At 38.9% G+C, this 18,705-nt stretch overlaps 1 protein-coding gene across 2 annotated transcripts in view; it reads right to left on the minus strand.

The window, feature by feature from the left end:
• Positions 1 to 18,705, minus strand: part of OSBPL10 (oxysterol binding protein like 10) — a 91,851-nt gene that overhangs the window by 11,337 nt on the left and 61,809 nt on the right. For both annotated transcript variants that reach the window (XM_032442363.1, XM_015853901.2), the window contains 2 exons: positions 6,813 to 6,959; positions 819 to 1,302 (listed from right to left, as the gene is read on the minus strand). In XM_032442363.1, the coding sequence (XP_032298254.1) occupies positions 819 to 1,302; positions 6,813 to 6,959 (631 nt within the window). The remainder of the gene's footprint in view (positions 1 to 818; positions 1,303 to 6,812; positions 6,960 to 18,705) is intronic.

Here is an 18,705-nt window from a genome sequence, read left to right on the forward strand (position 1 = left end):
AAAGGAATAAAAACCACAGACAGGAGATTACCCTCAAACATCAAGAGGGACTAAACTGTTTTGAAACATTAAATTAATAAATTAGCAGTCAGTAACAAGATGGATATACGCGTGTTTATCAGCTCACATCATACATTAATAATTCGTTGACTCCCCGCTTTTCTGAACTTCTGTTGAGCAACAGTTTATCACAAAGCTGAATGTGTATATATGATACAGCAAATTGTGATTAATACCCCAACTATTTGGCTTATCACAAAGGTTGAAACAATACACTACTGTAGTAAGCACTACAAAAGCCACGGTTCTTTATTGGAACTATGAGAAAAGAATGTTGGGCTCAAGTACAAATGCTTGTTTTGTTTTTTTCCTATTTCTTTGCTCCAGTTGTAAATCTCTAATGTGGAATTGGATATTACATTAAAACTGAGCAAGAAAACTAAAATTGTTCTTACAAAATATACTGTCCACAGTCCATTGCTACTGCAGCTTAACATAGGACCACGTATTAGGAAAAATTTCTTCTCTGAAAGAGCGGTGAGGCACTGAAACAGGCTGCCCAGGAAGGTGGTTGAGTCACCATCCTTGGAGGTGACTAAGAACACATCAGATGTTGTACTAAGGGACGTGGTTTAGTGGGGAAATACTGGTGGTAGGTAGATGGTTGAACAAGATGATCTCAGGGGTCTTTTCCAACCTCGGTGATTCTATGATTCCATATTTCAGATATAATTAACCATCCCATTTAAATACACATTTCTGTTGTTTGGACACTCATAACATTGGCTCAAGAAGTAAAATAAAATCACATTTCTTACCTTCACCTACCATAGAAACACCTATCGACATGCCCATAAACTTGCTTTTGGTCCATACGTGAGCGTTCACACACATTTTCTTCTCCTTGCATTCACAGTAAAAGCAAGATACTGGTGGATGATGGGACACTTGTTCAGCCACAAACCTCAGCTTGTAGCACGTGGACTGGTCCTGGCCAGACTCCTTGGCTGGGTCCTTAGAAACCGCAGAGGCACCACTAGTTCTGAATGGTTTCACTTTATCTTTAGGCACATCCCATGAGCAATGAAACACTTCACCAATTATAGGGTTATAGGGCTTCTTGGCAACCGCTCCCTTTCGGCCTTCATGAAAAGCTGTTAGATAATACTCCACAAAGCAGATAATTCTTTCCTCAGGAGTGGCTCCAGCTGCAATTGACAAAAACAGGTCTGGATGGGCCATGAAATTTGCATACATCTCCAGCAGGGATCTTTTCTCCAAAATAAATGTTGGAAGCACTACCTGTATGCAAAGCAGACAAAGGCAGACATGATTTCCCCATGATCACACTACAGTGAGGGGTAGGGGGGGAGAACAGTTAAGACAGCTGCAATTTTGGCTTAGCCAAGTTTCAGGATAGTGTATTTTCCTCCCCTCTGTAACAGCAATTTCACATTCTTTGCAGTGTAAATAATGGGTAAAGGAAAAAGCAGCAGCCCTGATAGCTGCACCGGCTGCTTCCTATTTCATTATGATTCTCAACAGTAGCTCATGCAACAGGGATGTGGTGTTCTGATTGCATGGAAATTCTCCTTTTCCTCTCCTCTCAGTTAATAAACAAACCATTGTTCTCATTGCTCTCCTGGTTCACAAGGTAGAAAAAAAAAACATACTGTGATGTAAACTGATTTAGTTCTAACATCAACAGACCCAACTGATTATGACCCTCCAAAAAAGCAAACCTTTCCGAACCATTAAAAAAAAAAGGGTATTGTACATAAACATACACATCCTAATCTAAGTGATGGACAGCATAATGTGTATGGCTATCCAGTACCTCAAGCACCTGGGCTCCCAGTCTCACTCCCAGTTCCTCAACCACCCTCTGTGCACATATACGTAACTCTGTCCCCTTCCAGTCCCTTCAAACCAGGCCAACAAGATCCAACCCAAGACAAATCTTGAGTGTTTCCAAGGATAAAATCACACCAAAGGCCTTTCTCAACATGCTCTAGGCAGGAAAATGCTTCAGGTTGGACTACACCTGCCATACCTTGTCACTGTATCCCCCTGACCTTCCCACTACATCAATCTCCAGTCACCCTAGGGTATGTGGCGCAACTCTTCCTTTTCATCCCCTCACCACATGACTGCAGGAAGCCACTGCATGCCTTTACCTTATTTCACCCAAACTGAAACAAAGGAAAAGTGCACAAGCTGTTACATCAGTGTCCTGGGACTAGAGAGGCCCACTGGGTCTATAGGGATGCTGGGACTGAGTGCAAGTCAGGCTGCATGGCAGGCAGCCATCCCAAGTGAATTTTGCATGATGTCAAATGGTTCATCTGGCAGCACAGATGTCACCAGTGCCCCCACCCCTTCCCCCCCACCCCCCACTTATAAATAAGCTTTGTTGGAATTTTTATTGAAAACTTCTTGGAGTGACCTAGAATAATCTATTTCTCTCCATTCTTCCACATTCTTCTCCTTCCCCTGCCCTCCATACCTTGTGTAGGGAAGCTCAGAGCTCACTGCTGTGCAGCCAGCAAGGAATTTCTGGCACAGATATCCCTCTGGAGTCAAATGGGTTGGTAATGATAGTTACAGAACTACTGATATCCTCTATTAAAGCAGCTCTTCAGCTTTCCTCTTCCAGCTCCCTTATTTTTTCCCTTTAACTCCACATTCACTAGCTCCCTTTCCCAAAAGGGATGGTTATTTAGTACACACAGGGAATCACTTTTCAAACAAGTACATTTACTCTGCCCTTTAGTCCCATCATACTATTCTACATGGAACCAAAACATGGGTCAGACCCACGAATCCCATGGATAATGGAAAAGAAGCCATCAAACTTTTATTCACATCTTAGTTCTTCCTAAAGAAAACTTGCAAGTGCGGAAAAAAAAATTCTTCTCATGATGGCTCAAACAATCTTAATTCCTTCACAGTAAGTCATCACACCCCAGGAACAAAACAAAACCAGATCGCTGTTCCATTTGCTAACATGCATGCTCATTTTCTCTCTCCTTCTGTACGTGTGTGTGCATACATAATACAGTCATTCTTCGGCTAATATTTTTACAAGGTTAGACATAAATCAAGTGAAGCTCCCTCTGTAATATTCCTCAGACTCTGTAACACTTGAGGACTCTACACAGTTTCTATTACTAAACTAACGAGTCCCCAGAAGATGCCAAGACCTTAATTTTATACTGTTTGTGGTAACGTACTGAGTGCCAAATACCGTCCTCAGTGCCCAGTGGTTGTGTGATGGGTGGAGGTGTAGCTGAGGAGATTGCTTTTTAAAGGTGAAAGTTAAAATTTGGAAGTAAAAAGAGATTTTCTTACAGTATTTTTAGCTCTTGAAACAATTTCCTCTTCTCATTCTAACCAAATATTCATTTTTTGATATCACCTTTAAAAATGCAATTCAGCATTGGTGACCTCAGTGCAGAATCTCATCTTAATACGAATTGTACACTGAAAGACCAGGGCATCAAAGGGAAAACAGCCAGTAACACAGAAAAAGCCTACCACTGGCATCTAGAAATGCCAACAGTGGCTCTCATGAGTTCACTGTACAGAAGGGAAAGGGCAGAGAAACTTAACTAAATAAAAAGCACTGCACCTCCCTTCATGTCCAAGTGGCTAACTCTAAGAGTGACCTTTATTAGCACAAACGGAGGAAAAGGGAAAGGAAGCAACAGGCCATGCTTAAGATTATGCACATTTGATGACACAACATTAAGTCGTCTGTAGTTTCATCCTGTTGGGTTGACTGTGAAAACAAAGCCCCCTTACCCACTCTCTCAGACACCAGCTGCTTCGCACATACACACTTAATACAGCCAACACAGTCACTAAAGAGACATTATGAAAAACTGAACATTTTTGTTATTCAGTTTCAATAATCAACTTGAAATCTGAAAGCCAGCTCACATGATCTTCTTCAAAAGCCCCAACTACAATGGAAAATGCACCATTACCTGTAGCAGGTAAGGATCCTTTGCAAAACAGTAATTGAATTGCTTCCTCAAAAGGATGCAGAAGTACATATGAAAACTGAGTTTCAAAGTTTACAAAGCTCTGTTAATTTGCAAAAATGTCTAGAAAACGCTGCCCCCTACTAAAAAATCTCATTGCCTGGAATCTCCATGATTTACTCGGAGGCAAAAGCTGACCAGCTTACCCCATGCTGAGGTTTTCACTACCTTAGGCAGACAAAAGCCTTCTCCTGTTGTCTGTATCATTGTGGGAGTAAAATAAGGGTCTTTTCCACCCATTTATGTTTTTAACTTATTTTATCTTGAAATTTTAAACCAGAAGATCTTGTGAGCAACTGCAGAACTAATCTAGAACTACCAGTAATACTTCTACTCTGAACGGCAGCCCCTTATTTTTCAGTACAGTTATGATGCATGAGGAAGGTAAGGGAATGGGGTGAGCAATCACCCATCTCTACAAACTGTTAGCGTTGATTTCAACCCATTGGATGCCGTTTGTCAATACAAAGAGATTGTGGTACTATTTTTTGGTTTTTTAGAGTCCAAATAATAAACAATTTATATGCGTGGCAGGGTTTTCGCTTTGTTTTTCTATCTTTTTTTCTTCTCCTCATCACCAATGCCAATTTTAAGCAAAGTGTAAAGTCTGAAACTAGTTTGCCACCACAAACTGCTCGCCCATCCCTCCAGCAGCTGCTGAAGTCCATTTCGCCACCACAGGGCTTAGCCTGTTCTAGCAAATCCCCATGCAGATTTGATACTTCATTGTGGGGTTTTTATTTCACAGCAATGTTTTACTGTTTAATTCTTCATTAAAAGGCATGGCAGCATGACGCGTTTCAAAAGTGAAACACCTCTACGATGCTAAATGTGGCTATTATCTCTGCAGGAGACCCGTGTCACTGCAGGCAAGGCCAACACTAATGTAATGTTGTTTCCTCTGACATGATACAAGAAGATAATGGTTATGCATCCAGAACCAAAAGTCAGCAAGGGCTCAGAAGAGCCGTTTGTTCATGTGCATCTCATCCTACAGTCCCTAGCTCATAAAAGGAACTAAAAAAACAACCCCAGGGAAAAAGGCAGAGGAAAATGCAAACATACAAAAATATCCTCCGATGTTAGTAACTACTGTGTCACAAGCACTTCCAGCAGAAGCTGACTAGCACCAAGGCTATCTGAAATCTGACTTCCACAGGAATAATGAACAGTAAGCAGCACAGCCAACAAACTGAGCTGTATCGTCACACGTCTGTGGCCCTGAGGGCCTCATGTCAGTAAGCAGAGTTAATAGCAAAACAAAAACAACAACAAAAAAAAGCAGCCAGCTGTCCTGTAATTTTTTTATTTTAATCCTTAAAACGGTCAGAAAAGTGATGTGCACATGTGGCACGTCTCATCAATACTCATCATATGCGTAGTCATGCATCACACACACACAAGAGAGATCCAACTCTGCCATATGCCTGCTCTTCTTTTCAGGTTGTAGGCATTATACACACATTCATGCACACTAACGTTCTGCCACAGCACAGATCTGATGATATTCATTGCTACCCTCAGAAACCATGCTCTAAGTATGTTGTATAAGAAGTAGGTTATCATATTAATTTACTTTCTTACTTTTCATATGCATGTCTACACCTCTCTTATTTACAGAAATTTATTTACACTATGATTCTATGGCTCTATGATCTGGGATTTTTGCCTCTGATGATAAAAACATGACACCAGAAATCAGAAAGAAAAGCCTTATACATTAAGACAGAATGTTTTAAAGCACACAAAACTGACAGATAAGGAATCAGTCTAGTTTAAACATCACAGATTACAGCAGCCGTAGCCAACCAAAACAGAAAAAATGAAGAGCTATTAATGATTGAAGAATGACAGGGAAACAAAACAAAAATAAACTGTACATAACACCAGACGTACGAAGAAGTGACAAGTATAAATTATGCACAAATCAAATGATGAAACATTTGTCCTCTTCAGAACAAAACATTAACTTCCCTGTAGCTATTCAATAGCTATACTTAGCAACAGATCACTGGACTGCTCAGTCTTAAAAATGTAAGTATTTATAAATAGTGTCAATTGCTCCAGAGGAAGCAGAGAAGAATACATTGAGAAAGTCTTACGTTGTACAAAAGAGTAAAAACAGCTTTGATTAATATGTAAGATTAAAAGGAAAGCAGATGCAACTCTTCAAAATACACAAATGCCCGTGAAAATAATCTGCTGCACAGCTACCCCATAGCTACTTATGGGAAATCTCTCAGTAACCTCTATTCACTTCTGTTCACTTCTATACGGATAAGCTCACAACAACACTGGTTCCAGAAGCAGGAGGATGTACAGAATGTCAAACTGCTGAGCTGGTTAGCACAGACACTCACTATGATACACTGAAGACTGTCTTGTTTACCATTAACTTTTTCTTTTTTTTTTTTAATTAATTGAAGCTGCCAAGTAATTAAAAGGGATTCATTCCACAGAGCAGTAACTCAAGCACAAATCTCCTTCATCCATAAAATTAACACTATGGTTCCTCAAAGCTTGATGCACTCTGACTTAATACACATGTGGGATATGTACACAATGTACAGTTGTATGAAAGATTTGTAAAAAAATAAGAAAAGTTTCTAAATCCCTTTTTTTATTTTTCCCCCTACCAGTGCCTGTTGTAGTCACTTCATGTGAAAGCCTGCCTAGCAGACAATAGGAGCCCATAGCTGGTACAAAACCACCCTTTTACACACACACACAGAGACACACATTAGGATAAAGATACAATGTCCATACCCTGGTAAGGTCCATGCCAAGTTTAAGCTGGGAGATGAGATGGAGAATTACACTACGTTGATCCTCCATGACTCCTAAGTCTTCCTCCTCGTTATCTTCTGTATCTGTTGCTTCATCTTCAACTAGGATCAACTCAGATGCTGAATGCTGAAATGAAAAGGAACATCACCATCTGGACAAACATGATTTTCTCTACCACGTACATTTAATATGAAGTAATTTAAGGGAACAAAAGACAAGCTGTTAAAAAAGAAAGGTACAAATAAAAAGCCAGTGATGGGTTCAACAGAGTGTTTTCTTCTGAACAGCAGTATTAAGTATCAGACACTAATTTACACATTATATTCTTATCTATATTGCAGTCAGTGGTCATTGCTCTCGCTGACCACTACAGTCCAGACTATTAATGGAAGAAGATAAAGAAACCATAAACACCTTGGGGAATGAAAAAGAGAGATGACTGGGGGAAAGGCAATGCCATGAATTTGCAACATTACACTGCTTCCCAGTGTAAAAGCGGCAATGCTGCCCATTCTGCAGACACACCAGGTGAAGATCAAGAGACATCATGCCATCCCCCTTCAAGAGGAACTTTGACAGCAAATAGGGATCGTGGTTTGTGACACTGTTGTCCATTGGGTTTTACAATATATTGACACCACTAATCCAAACACATGCTAGTACTTTTGTACAGCCCACTTTGCAAGCCTTCCAGATTTAACTTCTTTTTTTCTTTAATAAAATGAAAGTTGGGTTACACAGTCAAAAAATTCCAGCATTTCATTATTCCCCAAGGGGCCCATGCTGCAAATGAGCCAACACCACCCGCAGAAGTTAGCATTCCTTCATGCTAAGCAGCACATTCCCGCGGAAGCACTCAGCTTGCTGTGTAGAACGAGAACATTTTCAGCTCACTGAAAGTCTCTGCATGTGAAAGTTTCATTAAAAAAAAAAAAAAAAGCTGATGCTCAGAATTAGGTTTCAAAGGAAGTACTTATGAATATCACATTAGAGATCCCGCAGGTGAGCAGCTTGTGTAAGGAGGACGGTGCTGGAATCCAGTTGCTGCACCTTTACAAGATTTTAATTAAGCTCTTTCCACTTTTTTTTTTTCCCTTTTTAATTAAATACATGTTAGGTAACTAGTTGCAAAGGAATATTTGGTGAGATTCAAGGACCATTAAAAGACACTCTGCATCAATTTATTTAAGGCAGTAGAACACGTAGCTTCCATAAAGCAAGATCCGGTGAGCTGTAACCTCAACAGCTTAAAGCATCTCAAAAGAATGAAACCACACTTTCCTCTTCCCACTCCCTCAGAAAATAAAAGGACAGAACAATAATCCCTTTCCTCCCAAAGCACACAGCAGCAGCTGATGCCTTATTGACAAGTTCAATCAATGTAAACCTGACAGCCTCACACAAAATTATCAGTCAGGGGACACACAAAACACTGAAGCCCTGCTCTGTTGTCGAGGCGACATTTCATTTGGAGGGACAGTGGAAAAAGCAGAACTTACAGCAGGCGTTTCCACAGGAGCTTTGCCTTTGATCCAGCTTGACCTCATTGAGAGCACTGAGCTACTGGGTAAGCACTGCTTCTTCGTTACTGCCATGAACCAAGCTCGCGGCAAACAAGCTCCAGCAGGAATTAATAGTGCTGGGGAAAAGCAAGGGAACCTCCCTCCTCGCTCCCACCCCCTCTTCCTATTTTTTTTTGCTATCCAACGAGTTTCACTGTGTGTGCCGGACGTCAATCTGCTCCGTGCATTGCGAGTCATGTGATGCTGGGATGAGTGAGCTTAACTGCAAGCGGCTCCAGTGGGGAAAGCACTGCTGATGTTTCCCAAAGGATATACTGGGCTGCCCTCCAGGTTTGGGCTGGGGGGGGTGGATGAGGAAGGGAGAGAGAAAGCAGTTGCAGGTAACAGCCAGCATCAGAAAATAAGAAAAGCTACACATCAACCCGTTAAAAGACAAATAACATATAATTTTCTTTTGCTCCTGAAGACTGAACACTCAGCCAGGGACAGAAACACTTTTTCCTTGCCTGCTAAAACAGGTATTAAGTTTTCCATGCCTTTCAAAGTGCTGCTAGCAAAATGCTACCTGCCTCCCATTGCTCCTGGACAAAACGAACATGGTGGGTGGGAGCAGCTCTAGAATCAACACAGGTATTCAGGGAAATAGTTTTTGCATTGTTTCAAATGAAAGGCTTCCTACTCCTTATGGATAATAATAAATACAATGTAATACTGGGATCAAGCACTTTTAATGACCATTCTGCAATAAGGACTGTATTTTTCATTATCTTAGCTATTTTAATAGCACACATAAGGACACTGAAAATCCTCTACTCCTTCTTCCACTACTGGAACTTTCAGTGCAACAGTGATCTTCAGTGAATGCAGAATGACATCACTTCTCTGTAGCTTTCCTCGCTTTCCAAGAAAATAAGAACACAAGTAGCAGTCTACTACTTATGTCATCAGACCTGAGTAGTCATCCTCAGTAGCAATATCCCGTATGTGTTTTCTTCTCTTCCCATTTGCTGTTCCATGTAATTAACAAATTACCTTTTGCAGTAGAAAACAGACTCCTCTTTTAAGAAATGCAAACTTTCTTTAAAAACAAACTAACAAGGAAAAAATCCACCATGCAAATACAATACTTGGTGTGTGTACAGACAGCCACAAAATACAACACTATAAACGCCACAGAATACAAAAGACAATTCACATTCAAAATGTCATTTTAAAGTGCCACTGAGTTTTTACCTATTCTCAAGCATGCAGTAAAATGTAAGGGATTACACTGACCGATCATCCCTTAATGGCAGCTCTTCTGAATTATTAGACAGACACGTAAATGATTTTTCCCCATTAAATATAATTGCACAGCTGAGCTAGGAAAGCGGTGATTTGCTTCATTCCTGAGTGGTTGGGGCACAAAATAAAAGCTTTGGAGCTGTGCAACCCAGCCTGGGAATGAACAGCAGAGTGAAATGGATGCTGAACCCAAGAATCGGACAGAACCACTTCCAAACAAACACCAAGAAGGCACTATTTACCATTAGTATATGTTTCCAGCATTGTTTGTTTCCAACACTAGTCTGAACTACCAAGACTTTACAGAAAATAAGACATAATTTCTAGAAAACCCTTTGAAGTTTACTACTTTAGTCTTTAAAAGTGGAAAACTTTAGTTTAGAAAATTATTTCTGTTATAAGGTTCAGGGCTCAGTTTCCAACATGCTCACGAGTCATATCATGTAACAGTACTGTCAAGCATGGCACAGATCTTGTTTATTTGGAGAAAGGAAGCGTAGAAAAAGGAATATGCAGAATCACTGCATCAATTATCAGGTTAGAAGAGATCAGTCCTGATCACCTCGTCCAAACCCATCTGCTCAAATGAAGAGCCAGTTGTGTGTTGTACAACTGTGTTGTAATGGGATGTGAAGATCTTCAAGGAGGGAGACTCCACAGTATCTCCGGGCAATCTGTGCCACTGTGTTTGACCATCCTCACCATTACTAAGCAGAGGGAAAGGAGCACTTCCCTCGACCTGTTGGCAGCACTCTTCCTAATGCAGCTTAGGAGGCTGTTGGCTGCTTTTGTCATAAGAGTACATTATTGGTGCATCACTGACAGTTGTCTCCCAGGACTCCTGGGACTGTTTTAGTGCAGTGCCTTACCTGCAGATAGCTCCAGATGCATTATTTTGCACTTCCCTGTGTTGAACTTGGAGACACTTCTTTTCTGTGCTGCCTATGACAATCTGTTTCAATGGCAGCACAGCCCTCCTATCTCATCAGCCAACCTCCTCCAGCTTTGTATCATCTCTAAACTTGCTGAAGATTTACTCTGATCTCATCATCCAGGTCATTAATGAAGATGTAGAACAGCACCAGTCCCAACATTGATCCTTAGGTACATCACTAGTGTACTAGCCTCCTACTGGACTTTGTGCCACTAATCACAACCCTCTGGGACTGGCCATTCTGCCAGTTTTGATCCACTTCACTTACCTAATCCATTACCCATCTGTCTATGAAGACGTTATGGAAGACAGGGTCAAAAACCTGTTGGAACTAATTAACACATACTGCTTTCTCCACACACAGCAAGCCAGTCACCTTGTAGAGAGCTTTCATGCCAGTTAAGTAGGTTAGCTTGTAAACATACGCTGACTACTGGTCACCTTTCTGTCCTTCGTGTGTCTGGAAAAGGTTTCCAGGGTTAGGTATTCAACTACCTTTCCAGGCACTGAGGTGAGGCTAACCGACTTGTAGTTCCCCAGTGTTCTTTCCTGCCCTACTCAAAGACAGGAAGGGCATTTGCTTTCTTCCAATCTTCATGAACCTCTTCCAATTGCCATGACTTTTCAAAGATTATCAAGTGGCCTTGAGATTACAATGGCCAGTACCTTCATGCTCATAGATGTACCCTGTGGAGCTCCCTAGACTCATGCACATCCAGTTTAAGTGCTCCCTAATCTTGTCTTCCATGAACAAAGGTATATCTCCTTCTTACTCAGTATCTTCTCAGAAGCCCGGCATTACCAAAGGCCAATCTTAGAGCAAAGACTGCAGCAAAGAAGGCACTGCATAACTCAGCCTTTCTTCCATCATTGCAATAACTACTCGAGCATAGTAATAAGCAGACACCATGTGTATCCTGACACGACACAGTGACAACTTGTATAGGACTCATAAGGCAATTCTGCATGTAACCGGACCAAAGAATTTTAAGAATTTTTATCAAGATATGGAAAAGTCTTATGTAGGAAAATTAGATTTCTAGTCAGGTGAAAGACAATGAAACTCGAATGCTTAAAACATCTGGACAAAACAACAATGTGAAGTAGCCATTAAACCTTCCTATATAAAAAAAAAAAAAAAGGCAAATGATAATACAGAGTAACAGAGTCTAAAACACTTTTATATTGAGAGAAAGGCTGCAAGACTTGTTCAGAACCCACATTAAAAAGAATTAGCATTCTCAGACTAGTCAAAGATTGACATATTTTCCATAGAGTCATCTGATTACAGTTAGTCCTACTACTGCACATAAAAGTCAAAGGCTTAATTTTTAATTTTCAGATTCCCTCCATAATGATAGAGGCTTGCAAATATCATTTACATTTTTACTTGTGTAACTTGAAAGCTCGCAAACAGGTTTTCTGTGGGTGTAAGACTATATATAACTCTGTGTTAGGCCAGAGAGTTTTGGCATATTTACACTAACGTGACAAATTGACTCCATACAATTTTCACCACACTGAATTCCAAAATTAGAACTCTCTTTGTACAGCAGATACATTAACAGCACTCCATAAGTGGGTGTTGTTACATAATTAGGTGCTGGCTTCTTTCAGGACTTGTCACTATATTAGAATTGACAAAGCTCCACAAACCTGTATGGGTCACTTGTCTTTTTCCAGCAGGTACGCTTCTGAAATATTTAATTGCATTTACTATCAGTTGTGGCATGAACCTGCCAGGAAAATGTGAGCTTACTGTACCCCATCCATTATTGAAAGTGATCTGAATCTCAGATAAAGCTTTTACCAGCAAGTTGTATTTATTAAACTCATTAATATATAGACTAGTTTATTAGCACACTATGGAAGGAGTAATTCTCATACAAAATGTTGAACTGAACAGAAATTGAAGAAGATTTCAGTTCAGTCATTAACCTAAATCTTGAAAGAAAACACTCAGATGCATTTACTTTAAATCCATGATGAAGACAGAAATCACCATCACCTATGCACCTCTCTGACTTACAATGAATTGCCATTTACAGATTAGCACCTTTTAACCAACACGTTCTTTTCTTTTTTTTTTTTAAACTATATCCAGGAAGATTCTAATCTCTCTTTAAACAAGCTTTTCTCTCCTTGAGAGCAGTCCAAATAAAACAAAAGGGAAAATACTTTTCACAGCACTTACCATCACACTATTAAACAATATAAGCACATTGTGGAGAAAGTGAAATAAGAGGGTTGGAAGTGAATTCAGTTTATTCGCTGCTTAAGCCCTGGCCTCCATCTTACTGAAGCCTTAAGTTTTGCTCCTAGTAATGCCCTTCACTGATTATTGCAAAGAGCAGATGAAGGATGAAACTTCAAATGCACCAACATCTAATATTCCGATGTCAACTTTGGCACCTGGATACCAAAGTTCCAGTGACTTTCAAAGAGATTTAAGGGTCCCCATTTATTTATTTACTTACTTACTTAAAATACAGCTTAATAAGCCTACATACAAAGCAGAGCATAAATGAGGAAGTTAGAAAGCAAAACTTAATTTAGCTCATACACCTCAATTTTGCCCCCCAGAAAGATCCCTTAAAAGCAATAGAACTAGGTGGCTTCGCTGATTTTCTTCATTTATTCAAAATACTTCATAAAGCTGTTTCCTCTTCTACCTTTGTTACAAGCTTTTGATTTAATTGCTAGGAAAAATTTCCCACAGTATTAATAAGCAAAATGTTTACCACCTCAATGAGAGAAAAAATATATATACCTTTTTTTCTAGAATTCAACTGCTATAGCTTAGAGTTAATACTGAAGAAATATAAGTCCTTAAATATAGATGTAAATAGAAGAGGATGATAATCAAATGAGAAAGATTTTAGAACTAAAAAGTGTGCACACCATAACTTAACAGTGTAGCAAACAAAAAAGTCCTTCTTATTGCTTTGATAGTCATCTATATACAGATCCAATCAGCAAGACTGTTTCTCTTTCTTCCAAACTGCGTGAAGGAAAAAGTAGAAAATAAGCTGGTTTTCTACTTACCTTAAATTATGGGTACCAAGAAAAAGAACTAGAAAGATAAGTAATTGCTGCATCTGGGTTTGGGATACAGTGCTCATAACTGACAGTTAAATACGGAATATTTGGTAGGAAAAAACTTACATCAGGAAAGGAAGTCTACAAAGTGCCTAGAAACAACTTCCTTAGTGAAGCTGTTGTTTCAGTTTGGTAATTCAGATCTCCAGAGGAAAAAAATATATATTCTTCAAAGCTTAACTATTAATGATAAAACATCTAAATTTCTTGTCTAGATAGCTTACATGTGTTTTGTGGGTTGAAGTGTTTTGTTTTTTGTTAGAATATGCTACACACTTGGACATCCGTAACAATTATCCAGCAAGGGACAAGTGCAAAGATCAGAGACCAGCAAGGTGAATCACCTTCCTATTACACAAGATTCTAGACACAACATGTAACTGCAGTCACTTATGGAAAAAAGTAATGCCTTGCTCATTTTATGAGAAGCTTCACTATGAAGGAAATATGCAAAGTCCATTTTGCAGAGATGATACTGATACTAACCACTTTGTAAATGCAGACAACTGACACACAGATGGTGCAAGCACAGAAAATAACTACAAAACTAGCTCTGTAGGTTACAAATAGGACTGCAGTCATTCTGCCCAACAAAACCAATCTGACAAGCATCTTGAGGCAAGAACATTACCTGGATTTTCACTATTTTGAGAGTTCCACTAACATGCTTTGTTTCCCTCCCCCACCTCCAAGCATCTCCAGGAACAGAGGTCTTTTTACGCATAAATAAGCTCAGAAAGTGTCCTTTTCCTACACCACGTAATTATTCCAAATCTTATTTGTGACCATAGTTGGCAGTGAATATAACAATACAGAAGTGAAGAGAACCAGACAGGATAAGATGTTTAAGAAGGAAAAGCACTGATGTGTTGTAAGAACAAAATGAATGTAACATGAAATATCGGGCACCTTTGTAAGCCTTCACATAAAAATATTGGAAACAAAGGAGATGATTATCTTACAAGATTAAAGTAGTAGTCAGTGAACCAATACCCTTTTATATGCAGAGATCCTTACTTGGATTACTCATAGCACCATAACCCTGTCAAGCATCAAATCAGGTTTGACAACTTTCCCCCTCTCCCATATGAACATATTTTCTTCGTAAGAGAATTCTTCTTTGGTTATCATAATTTTCCTAAACCCAAAGTAGTCAGTACAGAAAATCAGCTGAAAAGCAGCTCATTCCTAAACATAGACTTGAAAGAAAAAGATAAAGTATCAGCACCAGTCTGCACATCTTGTGAATATCTATCATGAAGCAAGTGCAACTGAATTATGACACTGTTTAATGTGAATTCTAAAACACCAGAGGACTGTGCAATATTGCATAAATTGAGTATGAACAGGGAATAAATATTTTTCATCACAGTTATCAGAAATGGCAAAAAAAGGAACAGCAACTAGAAGAACATGCTAAAAAGAAAATGCTCAAAGAGAAAAGGCCCACAGACTTGTCCTAAATTAAGGCAAAAAATAAAAAATAAAAATCGTGAAGGCTAATATCAATCATAATAGTGAATTTCACATTAACCTGAAAATACAGGGAAAAAAAACAACCATATCACATCATCTGATGCCATACAGACACTAGTGAAGAAAAACTTCCTGTAAGATAACCAGTTTTGTTTTGAGAATTAAATTTTTAGAAGCAAGATGGCTTTAAATACAGAATCTGACAACTCAAAATAAGTTCTTTACCATTTACAAGCCTGTAAACTCCAGTGCTTAGAAGCCTGGAAAGACTCCCAGCAGCAGCCAGGCAAAACTTCAGAGATGGTGAAAGGTCTGAAAGTCACGTGCCCATGACTCCTCATGAGCTAAAGACAAAAAACTGCATGGAGCAGCAGGCTGGTAATGGAAACAAACGTGGATGAAAGCATAGCAGAAAGTTTTACCCTTAGTTTCCTCCTGTATTAAAAGGTATCCTCACTAGACTGAGATCCTTGCATAGAAACTTGATGAACTTGGAGCAACTTGTCTCTTACACCCACAAAGTAGGGAAAGACTTTTTGGTAAGGGACTCAGCAGGCAATAGCCATTCACTATCCCATACAGCACACTGGTAAGGAAAGCCATCACACTGAAATGAAATTTTGCTCATATTGATAGAATCCCAACTTCAGTGTTCTACTTGGACCAGAGAAATACTATCAAGAAAAGTTACTCTTTCGGTCTCCAAAGCAAGCAGTCAAAAGAATACAGGTCCAATATTTGATAGTTGGAAATCACGCTCTTTACAACTTAAGGGATATGTGCAATACCTTTAAAAGAAAAGGAAAAGAAAAAGAAAAAAAGCCAAAAGAAGTTTTGTATTTTTTCTGGTATGTTTTCACAAGACATCTACTTATAAACTTAGAAATTTTTTCAAATAAAGAACCACTAAAACTCATCATAGATGGAAAAGCCTCTTTCTAAGCAAGACCAGATGGAACAGCTGAGGTCAGCTTGGATGACACTTCACTTAACAAGATAAACCATACCCAACCTGAGACAAACACATACTGTGAAAAAGTTCAATCCATCCCACTGAAGTCTAGGTAAGCTACTGAGAGCCTTAATGAGATGGGTAAGCTCACTAATGGACAGCATGGCCAAATCCACATACTAGAAAAGCAAAAACAACAGCACAAAGCAATACAATTAGCGCACAGCAAATAGTGCACAATCCTGAAATAAAACTGATATTGGCTTTGAAACTAGCTTTGCAAGGGGGCACAGGTTTTATAATTAACTGAATAAGCAATCTGCTTATTTTAACTTAATTTTTAAGTCTTCCTGCAAGTGAATCTGATTTTACAATAATGAATTTTCACTGAAATTCACTATTAATTATGAAATGCCAAATAACCAGAACCTCATGTTTATTCAAATTAGTTATAAATTTTGTATTAAAGCTTCTTTTCTTATTTTAAGTAGAATATTACTCTTGAGTATATTTTACAGATATTAGATGGAATATATGTATATATCAATTTGCATCTATTATTTACATAAACAGATCTACTAGATTCTTTGCTGACACCATAATTACTTCAGAAGATTATAAAAATATAAAAACAAGATTAGCTGGACTATCTTAGTCATTTTCTTTCAGTGCTGCTGTAGCAAGCTCATGGCATATAATTCTACTGAATAGCTGTATATTTAATCCCTAACCATACTTTTCCCTGGAAGTTGCAATCGATTATCTCAGAGTGCATTTTTTAGATGGCCTGATAGAGAATAGATTAACTGGTACCATCTTTGCCTAGAGGTTAAATTTATCTATCCAAGTCATTACAGTCCATTTACTGTGCTCTTCAGCCCAAAAGTACTTAATCACACAGAAAGCAAAACACAGGGCACATTTAGCAATTCCATAATGTTGATGCTAAATAGTGAAAAAGGACTCTGTGGTACCACCAATATTACTTTCCCACACTGATCTGTTTTCTTTCTATTGCTGCACATGTAGATAGCACCGCATGTTCAATTCTAAGCTGATCTCCCAGCACTGATTACAAACACTTGTGTCAAGTACAAAAAGGAAACAGGAAACACTAGGAAAAATTGATACCAGGAAATAATTCAGAGTCTTGGGCAAGACTGCCTCAAGACAGACATACACAGAAAAGGTAACACCAAATTAGAAAGTACTTCCCTCATCTAGTTTTGCTTCTAAAATGACAGAAACACTTAAAATTATTTTTTACTATCTCTAAATCATCCTGAGAAAGGATGAAAGAGAAAGGACTCTGCAGAGAATGAAACATCATCATATAGGACGATATTAAAGACAAGATATTAAAGGCAGAAAGCAACTTCAGCCTAAAAGATAAAATCAGCTGAACGGATTGGACAAAAGCATATCTTTAAGAACTAAGAAGAAAACAACTCTGTGCCACCTACAAATACTGCAGGTTCCCTCCTGCTTTTGAAAACATCAAGGTTCAGACCATCCAGGGGACAGAAACATCCTTAATGATCAGGCCTTGACTACACTTGCAATCACTATCACAATGAAAACATGGTTTAACAGTTAGATAATCAGAGCTAAGCCTCAATCCTACAGTGCTGAAACTTCAATCCTATTAAAAAGATACTTTGGTATGGAACATGCGTACAGTGTCTCATGCACGTAAGCAAGGGAAAGTTAGAGACAGGAAAGCAGAGACTGCACAGATGCCAAATCCCCAGGAAAGTAATAATCAGCCAACATGGCAAGTTAAGGAATTAGGGGAAAAAAACAACAAACAAACCAAGAGCAGAACTAAATTTCAGATGTAGGTACAGGATATTACAACATAACAGTTATTAACCAAACTATTAGAGCTAAAGAAAATTAGCACTTCCCCCTCAGGTCTCCCCTAAGAACCACCATTTTTATTTGGCTACCAGGGGAAACATTTGGCCTGCAGTCCCAATCTCGTTGCTCAAAGGGGGACTTCTGCCACCTGAAATTACAATCAGTTGAACTGGAAGAGCAGCACACACATGGAAGTGACTCACAGCTTTATTCCACGTAGGCACAAACTTTATTAGAACAAAATTTATTGTTAAACTCGGTATTTTGAAATTAATCAATGTCAGAACTTCAAGAAAGGAATTTCTAAGTTGTAAACAGTTATGTAAAGGAAGCAGGTCACTTTTTGTTGCAGACTTTACAGAGATCAAGTTCACATCACAGCTCTGAAGGATGTACAAAGGCATATTTGTCCTCTTCTGCTTTAAGGGAAAAACTCTGTAAAATACATTACAACTTATACCAAAACCTCCAGGCAGGTTTGTTAGGGGTTGCACAAAAGTATTTTAAGACATCTCACATCAGATGTAAAATAGCTCTGTTCAGATCAGCCTTTAGCTCTGACGAAAACAATATGAAAGAGCTGTCTGGCATTTCACTATCAGTGGTTTCTTCTTCCAGTTGATACAAGAGATTCTAACCTAATGCTGTTTTGTAACACAAACCTGAAAGGAAATTCTCATCTAGAAAGGAAAAGCAGCAATAACAACAGTAACAACAAAGAAGATGATAAAATAAGTAAGTAAA

This window comes from Coturnix japonica, chromosome 2, assembly GCF_001577835.2.
Source record: "Coturnix japonica isolate 7356 chromosome 2, Coturnix japonica 2.1, whole genome shotgun sequence".
In the NCBI taxonomy this organism is placed as follows: Eukaryota; Metazoa; Chordata; class Aves; order Galliformes; family Phasianidae; genus Coturnix; species Coturnix japonica.